General features: G+C 44.7%; 1 protein-coding gene across 1 annotated transcript; it reads right to left on the reverse strand.

Annotated features, from left to right (window-relative positions):
- Positions 1 to 599: 599 nt before the first annotated feature.
- Positions 600 to 9,869, reverse strand: SLC46A2 (solute carrier family 46 member 2). The gene is made up of 4 exons (XM_033173753.1): positions 8,431 to 9,869; positions 5,264 to 5,347; positions 3,597 to 3,753; positions 600 to 1,098 (listed from the first exon to the last, which is right to left on the reverse strand). Exons 1-4 carry the CDS (start codon positions 9,473 to 9,475, stop codon positions 1,041 to 1,043), a joined length of 1,344 nt encoding a protein of 447 aa, XP_033029644.1. The 5' UTR covers positions 9,476 to 9,869; the 3' UTR covers positions 600 to 1,040.
- Between the last annotated feature and the right edge of the window lie 782 nt (positions 9,870 to 10,651).

Below are 10,651 nucleotides of genomic sequence, written 5' to 3' on the forward strand. Positions count from 1 at the left end.
AGTTGGACCTCAAATGCTACTGTGAGTTCAGCGAGACAGATGAAGAGAGCTGGAAGGGGGTCGTCGGAAGCCATATAGTCTAACCTGCCTTGCCCCACCCCCTGGCCCTGGGACTCATCATAAGGGAGCTGTTCCTGAAGGAAGAACTGTGAGGGGAGAGACTCCATCAGGCAAGGCCTCCTTCCACCTGCCTTGCTCCACCATCTAGTCTTTGCTTCTCAATTTGTAATGTATTATTTTATGTACTGTGGCTTGCCGTTGTTTTATTGATTATAGTTTAGAAATTGTTTATTGTAAATGTTGAGTGCTTTTCTGTTTAACTTTTATATGTTGATATTATTTTATATTACTCTAATAATTGTTAAATGTTACTTTTTGATGTAGGTTGCTTATTTTAACGTTTTGTTGTATTATCACATTTTTGTATTGCATTAGATTGTTATAAGATGTACATTTTTTGTTTCTTCTGCTTGCAAACCGCATTGAGTATTGTAAGATAGAAAGGCAGTATGCAAATAAAAATTATTATTATTATTATTATTATTATTATTATTATTATTATTATTATTATTATTATTATTATTATTACCCAATTGCTCAATGTGGGCAATCGAGAGCTGGAGCAGCTTCTGTCCCACTTCTGTTTGAAGGCCTCTAGTGTGGCATGTTCTGCTCTGTAAAGAGGGAAGCAAGACCCTTGTTGCTTAGGGAGGGGGGAACATTTGCTTTCAGAGCTGGACAGAATTGGCATTAGCAATGGCAACCTTTTTGGGTGGAAGGAGAACCATGCTACAGAGACAATGCCACCTCCTCCTCTGTAGGTGCCAATTGTCTCGCTTGTTGCATCTTGATTTTAACCTGCAGTACCACCCCCTTGAAACGCTACGGAGACCAGTCAGTAGATTCCGAACATCTCTCTCCGTGTAGGTAATTGCAAGACGCAGGCCATCTTTCAAGCAGCCCAACTGCTGGGCCCCTCAAGTCATGCTCCTGATCTGTATGTCCGCTTCTGAAATAGGTACAGCCGCTTCCTCCTGCTCTCAGTCCGTTAAAATCTCAAGTGAACCAGATGGTGCCTTTTGCTTCCATGCTATAATACTGCAGCGGAGAGAGAAAGAAGCAAAACACAGGGAGGAATTAATGTGTAAAATCAAAGGGATAAGTGTGCCTGTTCTTAATCCGAAGAACAGGATTGAAATGTGCTGTTTTTCTGTTCTGTCTTTTTTAAAAAAAAATTATTGCCCCAAACTAAAGTAGCATAATCAGTGACCAGATGGCTTATAAAACAAAAAGTCTTAGGGAGAAGTGGGACCCGCAACGAGCTCACACGCACATTTTATATTTAAACCACTAGGATGATACTTTAAACAGGCATGCTGTAGTTTTTTAAGGGGGCTGAGAGTCGTTAGGCAACCTCGATTCTCACAGAGCTACAGTTCCCAGAGTGGTTCAACAATCAATCCCTCTCACCAGGGATTGTAGCTTTGTGAAGGGAACTGGACCACCTAACAACCCTCAGCATTTTTTTTTTTTTTGGTACTTCTGCAAACCTTATGTGTGGGTGATGTTCTCCAGCTCACAAGAATCTGATGCGGAGGATGAGTTTAACGATGGCAAAGGTGGCTGAGAAAAGGGTAGCAGGTGTCTCCATCTGCTGGCGGATTGAGAAGTAACACCTTGCATGCAGCCGGTTGCCAAGCTGTATGGATGAGCAAGAATTGCCTCCAAAAGGTCACGCATAGGCCGGCTGGCAATAAATAAATGTGTGTGGGATCCATAGATCCTCTAGTGCAACCCTTGGCCAGTGTAAGAACTCCATTGCTACAGCATGACTTCTAGGTTAGCCATGCAACCCATGCTTTGAAAAGAGCTTTTCACTTTTGTGGACTTCCTTGTGAAACTGTTCTCGAATGGCTTAGTTGGTTCTCGAATGGCTTAGTTGCTGGACAAATCAGCTCCCGAACACCGCAAACTGGTTTGCGAACGCTTTTTGGAAGCCGAACATCCGATGTGGCTTCCGCTTGAGTGCAGGAAGCTCCTGTAGCCAATTAGAAGCTGCGCCTTGGTTTTCGAACGGTTTCGGGAGTCGAACGGACTCCCGGAATGGATTACGTTCGAGAACCAAGGTACCACTGTATTAGGGAGCTAGTGTGGGACACAGGCAGATGGAGCCTCTGCCAAATTTCAAGAGTCGTCTGCTATACAGGGCAAATGCTCACAATTTACCCAGCCATTGCCACCTTCTAGAACTCACAAAGGTGTTTGGGAAAGCAGATACTACTACAAAATAAAACATCAAATATTAAAAGCTTCCTCATTCAGTGTCCGGCTGAATGATTGGGGTAGAGACACTCCTTCAGGTATAAGGGGCCAAGGCTAGGGCTTTAAAGGTCAGCACCAACACTTTGAATTGTGCTCAGAAACATACTGGGAGCCAATCACAACAGTCTTATACTGTGCGTGCCCTTCTCAATATCTCATCACTTCTGACAAAAGAGTATTTCTAAGAAGACTGGAAACCTTTTCTAGTCTTTATAAAAAGTTACAGTGGTGCCCCGCAAGACGAATGCCTCGCTAGACGAAAAACTCGCTAGACGAAGGCATTCGTCTTGCGGAAGGCTGCCCCGCTAGACAAAAAAGTCTATGGGGCTGCCTCGCAAGATGAAAAATTTTCGTCTTTTTTCCGTTTAGCAAAAGCGCGGCTGTCATTGCCGCTTCGCTAGACGAAAAAACCGCAATACGAAAAAATTCGTAGAACGAATTTCCCATACATGAAGTTTGAAATGTAAGAAAATAGCAGGAAGTATTAAGAAACATGTTAGAGAGGATGAAATTTGATAAGACAGAACCTTAAAACACAATTGTATGCAATTTGGGTTATGAATATTGATATTGGGTGAGCGGCGAGTCACTAGTTTTGTTGAATTGGAATATAATTGATGAGTAACAAATGTAACTGTCTATATGTAAAAAAAAAGAATAACATATTATAAAAGAGATCTAATCACTTCTAAATCAGGCAAAACTAATTGTTTTGAAATCAACAAGCCAATTGAAAGATACCAATAATACACAGAAACACAGGGTAGACCTAGAATAATAAACAAGAGCTAATGTTCAATAAGAGGGACGCGGGTGGCGCTGTGGGTTAAACCACAGAGCCTAGGGCTTGCTGATCAGAAGGTTGGCGGTTTGAATCCCCATGACGGGGTGAGCTCCTGTTGCTTGGTCCCAGCTCCTGCCAACCTAGCAGTTTGAAAGCACGTCAGAGTGCAAGTAGATAAATAGGTACCGCTCTGGCGGGAAGCTAAACGGCGTTTCCGTGTGCTGCTCTGGTTCGCCAGAAGCGGCTTAGTCATGCTGGCCACATGACCTGGAAGCTTTATGCTGGCTCCCTCGGCCAGTAAAGCGATATGAGTGCCACAACCCCAGAGTCGTCTGCGACTGGACCTAACGGTCAGGGGTCCCTTTACCTTTAATGTTCAATAAAACCTCTGATCAAATAAAAGTTTTTTATGAGCCACACACAGATACAAAAATGATCCTCTTGAAAAGGCAGGCTGTCAGAATAACAATTTACCTTTTGCCTTGCTTACCTGATAGGGATGAGGCTCAGGCATCCTATGCCACATGACAACAGGAAGCAGAACCCGCTGAACCACTCCAAGGTGTTTTGGTAGATCTTGTTATAGACAGCTGATGTCACAACACCTGTGATCACCAGTGAAAGCTGCAGCAAGACAAACACCTTTCCTAGAAACAAGAGTGGAAGTGGAACGCAATAAAATAACACTCAGCGACTACTTTAAACAGCTTTGCTTTTTATTTATCACTTTCCGAGCTTTCTAATTTTTTTAAAGATGGCCAAAGTGGAGATATATCCTGCTGAAAGTGAGCTAAAGAGCCCCTGAGTAATTAAGGGCTTTAAAAAAAAATCACACCTCTTTTGGCTTCTGAAAAGTGTGCCTATTAAAAAATAGCAGCTTATTTCTGCTGCCTGGCCGCAGATGGGAGTTCAGAATGTATTGCAGCCCAAAAAGTGGCTGTAAAAGAATCCTGGGCACAGTACTTTTATAGATATTGGAGGGAGGGGGCTTAAATCCTAGAAATGGATAAATGGTAGGATTTTGATTAATTGGGTTATGGGTGAAAGTACAAGCTGCAGAACTGTGCCAGACAAGGAATCCCTAGGCTTGATGATGCAAACCAGCTTTGCTGACCTAGCAAACAACAAATCTCTTCTCATGATAAAAGGGGCCATCTGAGAGGAATCCTTTGGCCTGGAGAGACGGGTGTTGCCAAGGCTGTGTGTTTGAGGTGACAGGAAAAGAGAGTTTTCGAACAAAGTGTTTTGGGAAGAAGAGAGAGAGAAGACTGGGATCCATCTTGGGCAGGCCGGCTGAAGGCTGGCTGCACTACTGCGTGAGACAAGCCCCTCTTGAAATGACCATGCTGTAAGACATGGAACCCGTCCATGCAGACTGAAGGTGTAAATAGGTGAATAAGCCATTAAAAAAAAAAAGCTATGACAGTCTCCACCATGTCTTAATTCTCCAAAGGAACACAGACCCAGGGTTAGTGCCTGGAACCCCCTGGGATCTTGCTATTGTTTGGGAGAGAGTGGGGACGGCACCCAACTTTTGTAACAATACATTTGCTAGTATGTAGTGCTACTTATCAGGGGAGGGGAGAGTTTCTGTGTTGGTCAGCAGGCAATGGATTTTGTAACCCAAGAAAATCTTTAATAAAAAAACAATTTTTTTAAAAAAGGAACCAAGCCTGGCATTATAGTAGCAACTAGTACCATCAGGCAGCTTGCTGAGAGACCCTTCATTAATTCAGTCCACTCCAAGTTAGATGCCTGCACCATTAAGTTAATCTGTCGATCACCGATGTCACGGGTGATGATGATATTTGAAAGATGGAGGGGAGGGAATCTATCCTTCTTAGATCCACTTCACCAGGGGTGGCCAAATCCCAAGAGACTGCGATCTACTCACAGAGTTAAAAACAGGCAGTGATCTACCCCATTTTGGGGGGTTCGGGTTGTTGAGCTTTTTTTAGGGGAGTCAAAGTTGTTGAGCTTCTTTGAGGGGAGCCAGAGATCTACCACAGACGTCCAGTGATCTACCGGTAGATAACGATCTACCTGTTGGACGTGCCTGCACTACACAAAATGATAGAAATGTGTCTGTCTTCATAGCCTTATTCTGAACGAAGTAAGTAAATGAACAATGCCAAGATGCTCAAAGCAGCAACTTACCATAGGAAGTTCCTTCTATGTGTTTTGAAAGCAAAGATCTGATGGTCGGCAAGGGAATGAGGGCAAACAACATCACACCCCGGGCTGGAGCAGAAGAGAATGGAACGGAGAGGGTTCATGTAATCATCAGACAAAACTTCCAGTGCCTAGCAGTTGAAGTAGTGCATTAGTTAAATCTTAAAAAGCACAAGCTAAGAGCTTAATAACCCCGGTTCAGATTCCAGCATGTCCATGAACAAAGGGATCTTCAGGCAGAACATGCCAAGCCTACCCCAAGGCCCATGTGAAATGCTGGGAGAATTGTACTGGCTTATCCTGCAAAGCCACTCCTCCTCATCTGATGCATAAGAAGCTGGACTTAGAAACTTGGAATTGTAAAGTTGGAAGGGACCACGAGGGTCATCTAGTCCAACCCCCTGCAATGCAGGCATCTTTTGCCCAACGTGGGGCTTGGATTTGATTCAGGCACATTCGTTTTTTTGCTTCTCAGATATTTCAGCGACATGACCGCTGCCAGAAAAAAAACGCTCCTGGCAAGCTCCACTTGGAGTTGGTGGGCCCATTTGGGAGTTAAGTGTGTGTGATTGTTTACAGCTGCATATTCCTGCATCACAAGGGGTTGGACTAGATGATCCTGAGGGTCCCTTCCAACTGCACCATCCCATGATTCTAAGGTGTGATTCACCGGTGGGGAAGGGGTTGGTCCATATATCCAAATTATTATCATTTAACTGATAATGTCATCAGATTACGGGCATGCCTGTGTGAATAAGCTCTTGCAGGAGCAGCTCTAGTCAGATGGCATTCTTTAAATTATTTTAAGAAGGCCTGCAATGTTTCATCATCATACCCAAAATAAAAAGTTGCCTTGTATATTATTATTATTATTATTATTAGTAGTAGTAGTAATAGTATTAGATGTCCTTCATCTGAAGATCTCAGGGTGGTTTCACAACATAAAAATACAAGATGAAAACACAAAAGACATAATAAAAACAGGAACAAAGCCAAAACAAAACAATAACCCCTTCCCCCACCCCGTAGAATCATAGAATTCTGGAGCAGGAAGGAATCTCTGAAATAAAAGCTGAAAATGGCAAGCATCACCTTAAGTCACTATTTTTGGGTCTCTCATACAAAGGACTGCCTCATCTTAAGGCAGGGTTGGGGAACCTGTGGCCCTACAGATCTTAATCCGGACTATCCTCCCATCATCCCTGAACATGTGCACAATCTAAAAAGGAGGTATCATTGGTTTTCCTCACTGGATAGCTCAGTTGGAAGAGCATGAGACTCATGATCTCAGGGACGTGGGTTTGAGGCCCATGTTGGGCAAAAGATTCCTGCATTGTAGGGGGTTGGATTAGATGACCCTTGTGGTCCCTTCCAGCTCTACGATTCTATGAAAACATTGTGTGAACTTTTATGCATCTGCCACCAGCTCATTCATTTAATTGTGGCTGCAATCCTGCACACACTTTTCTGAGAGTAAGCCCCACTCAGCGGGACTAACACCGGAGTCAACATGCAGAAGATTGTGCTGTAAGATCTCTTCCGTCAGGTAAGCGCTCTGGGAATCTTGTAAACATTGACTTTCTACCAGGAAATGCCTTCTAACTCTGTTCTGCTTCCCGCATTCAGAACAATAGCCTATTATTGATTGTCGTCCCGGCAAACAGCTGGCACCCTCCAGATGTTTTGGATTAATGCCCCCACCAACTTGAGCCAGCATGACTGGTAGTAGTCAGGGGTAATGGGAGTTGTAGTTCAAAACAGCTGGAAAGCACCAGGTCAGGAAAAGCAGCTACACACAGTCCCAGCAGGTGTGCAAAAATGGAACAATACAGGTTGAACTGGAACGGGAAGACATGGAAGCACCTTTTAGCATTGAGCAACGTTTCTGAGGAAGGTATTAATAGCTTTCTGCCATTGTAGTTCAGAATACCAGAATGAGTGCATAGCTTGTGGTTGCTATGTGATACCCTTTGGAAACAGGTTTGGCTTAGCTACACCCAATACGTTTTGCTATGAGATCTTCAGAGAGACATAACAAGCAAGGATATTTTTTTTGCCACCAAGGCTGACGATGTTCATTATCAGTGCAGCCTGTCACCCGCATTACATCACAACTTCATGAATGCAACATGTACTCTTTCTCTTTTCACTTTCCCATTATTATATTCTATTATGATTATTATGATTATTATTACTTTTTGCTCAATGTCGGCAAAAAGCCGGAGTTTGCTCCCCAACCTGCAATCTGAACTGGAAAACACTTCCATGTTGTGAACTGTCCTGAAATCTACAAGTATAGGGCGGTATACAAATTTAATAAATAATATGAATATATATTTTATCGCCTTATTCTGCTGCATACGGAAGTTAATGCTGCACTTCCCCACAATGCAGGACAGAACTGGATGCAGAATCTGGCATCACGGCAACCTTAGCTTTAGAGTTACTAGCCCTCATGATTACTAAAGGCATGGCTAATGCCTGGTGGAACCTCAAAAGCAAGAGGGATGGGTGGGCAAGACTGCCAATGAGCTGCTGGTGATGCTCTGAGGGCCTGCACAGCTCCTTCGTCAAACCTAGAAGAAGTGTGCAATATACTCTTGTGTGAATCTCTAAAATTTATAAGTCTCATAACTCGAGGTTTTATTGATGCAGAATTTGACTTGCCTGGTCAATGCCTAAAGAGGATATTGGGTACCTCATGTAAGCCATATTAAGAATTCACAAGGGACATCAGAATAGAAGCACAATAAACCCACTGAGTTAGGGCCGCGGGTGGCGCTGTGGTCTAAACTACTGAGCCTAGGGTATGCCAATCAGAAGGTCAGCGGTTCGAATCCCTGTGACGGCGTGAGCTCCCATTCCTCGGTCCCAGCTCCTGCCAGCCTAGCAGTTCGAAAGCACGTCAATGTGCAAGTAGATAACTAGGTACCACTCCGGCGGGAAAGTGAATGGCGTTTCCGTGCACTGCCCTGGTTCGCCAGAAGCGGCTTAGTCATGCTGGCCACATGACCCGGAAGCTGTCTGTGGACAAATGCCGGCTCTCTCGGCCTATAGAGCGAGATGAGCACCGCAACCCCAGAGTCGTCCACGGCTGGACCTAATGGTCAGGGGTACTTTAAAACCCACTGATTTAAGATGGCTCTACTCACCAATGTAAAACAGGTACGTCCATCGCACAAAGGCCATGATGAGGATGCCAGCTGAGAAAGACACAATCCCCATCATAATCATGGTGGTGTCTCTGAAAACCCTGGAGAACATAAAAACTCCCAGGAAGCTGGTGATAAAGATCAGAAAGCCGGCGGCGTTGGCATAGCCAATATATACAGCCCCCCAGCTCAGGGGGTCCTTCAGGAGAAAAAATGGCAGCACATCCATGGCTCCCACCACAGTTGAGTCATACATTATGGCAGCCACAAAGAGCATGGCAATGATGAGCTTGGAAGGTACCATAGAGGAGCGACTCTCGTGGAAGTGAGGCTCTCCATCATCATCCTCAGCCAGCTTGATGTCAGGATGGTTTGGCTCTGCAGAAGCAAGAGGACAAGACCTTGCAGTCTTGGGGACCCTGAGGACAAAGAGGCTGTAGAGGAGACAGAAAGCATATAAGGCAACGCTGCAAGAAACCAGGACTGCACCGTGGCGGTAGCTGAGGTGGAAGCTGACAAAGAGGTGCCCAGAAGCGATGCTCCCCACGAAGCCGGCTATGCCGTAGATGAGCTCGACGATGATAAGGCGAAGCGATCGCCTGCTCTCGGAGGAGCCCTTAGACACCAGAGCCATGACACTGGCCCAGTATGTGGTGAAGCCTCCAGACAGCCCGTGCAACACAGCAGCCCCGTACATCACCTCGATGGGCCACATCTGCAGGATGAGGAGCAGCAGCAGGATCCGGGAGAGCAAATAGCCCAGGAGAGGCACGCAGATGGAGATCTTCCTGCTTTTCAGGTCACCCAGCTTAGCCAGGCCGTAAGCCGACAGCAGCGGCGTCAAGCCGTCGAGAAGCTTGTAGATGATGAAGAAGTTGGAGATGGCCTTCTGCTGAGAATTCTCGTTGGCGTGCGCCGAGGAGTTGGTCTGGTTGTAGTAGTTCTTCACCACTAGAAGCAGCCCGGTGTCGTAGAAAGAGCTGGCAAGCTGAGCCCCGGCAACAACAGGCTCAATCCAGGTCCTCATCTCCATCCCACTAAGCATGGTCACGGGAAGCTTCTGCTTGTTGTTCCCTATGGTTAGGGCAGAAAAAAGAAGGCTGGGAGCCAGTTCAGGGTTTCTGATTTTGGTTATAAAAGCAAGACTCCTTATATTCCCTTCAGAGGCAGAGGGCTGTTCAGGAGTCAGGGCAGAGACGGCTTTTACAATATCTCAGTCCACACAGACAAGCATTCACCTCTCTCTCTCTCTCTTTGTTTGGAGTCCGCCTACACTCTCTTACTCTTCCTGGTGTGGCTTCAAGAGGTCACATGGCCCTGCCTGGGGAATTTCTCATTCTCATTTTAGGAAGTGAAAGCAGTTTGGTCAGTTTGTTTTCAGCCAAAAAACCAGGGCACTTCCCATGGGTGTAGCCAAGAGGGGGGCAGGCAGGGGCCAGCTTCCACCTCCCTAGATGAAGTAAAACAATAGAAATACTTAACTGACCAACCACATTGGTTCTGCCCCCCCCAAGTCCTGCTCCCCCCAACAAAAATCCTGGCTACAACTATGGCACTTCCCCTAGAATGTAGCTCCTGGACTGTGTATGTTTGATAGCACTGGGTGACAGGGTAGGATTACAAGGCTCTTTGGAAACACACAAACACACATGGATGGAAAAATAGATAATGACAGCAGCAGATACCCTTTTTCCAATAGTTCCCCAAGCAGGCTTGCACCAGCATAGTTGAGAGGCAAGTGAAAGGGACAATTAGACAGCGGGAGAGGCAGAGAGAGAAGCAGGTGGAGCGAATATTGTCATTTGTCAAGTCTTTAGCACGAAGACACCCATTAATATTAGGCAGGTGCCTTTGTTGTGTTGTTTTCAACGTCTCCTGAAGTTTTTTTTTTTGCTTAGGCAAACCTACCCAAATGTATATTTCACTTGTGTTGTTGTTTTTCAAATGGATGATTTTTTAAAAATTGTATTTATTTTTATCTACCCGGTATGCCATTTTTAATTGTTATTGATATTAATGTTGTATTTTTAGTTTTAGATTTTATGATTTATAAATCATAAACACATTTTGATGTGTTTTATTTATTGTTTTATTTATTGACTTTTGTTATGTTGGTAATTATGTAAACCTTGTCATGTTGTAATCCTCCTTGAGCATTGTTTTAACTATGGAAAGGCGGCATACAAACAAATGATTTAAAAAAATTCCTTCCAGTAGCACC

This window comes from Lacerta agilis, chromosome 16 (assembly GCF_009819535.1).
Source record: "Lacerta agilis isolate rLacAgi1 chromosome 16, rLacAgi1.pri, whole genome shotgun sequence".
Classification (NCBI taxonomy): Eukaryota; Metazoa; Chordata; class Lepidosauria; order Squamata; family Lacertidae; genus Lacerta; species Lacerta agilis.

What these genes read in the sequence shown, in the direction of transcription:
- SLC46A2 (XM_033173753.1), bottom strand. Translation starts at nt 9,475, where the DNA reads ATGCTTAGTGGGATGGAGATGAGGACCTGGATTGAGCCTGTTGTTGCC. An exon ending in GACGTACCTGTTTTACATTG is followed by an intron (nt 5,348 to 8,430) that starts GTGAGTAGAGCC and finishes CTTCTGCTCCAG; the next exon opens with CCCGGGGTGTGATGTTGTTT. An exon ending in CATAGAAGGAACTTCCTATG is followed by an intron (nt 3,754 to 5,263) that starts GTAAGTTGCTGC and finishes TCTTGTTTCTAG; the next exon opens with GAAAGGTGTTTGTCTTGCTG.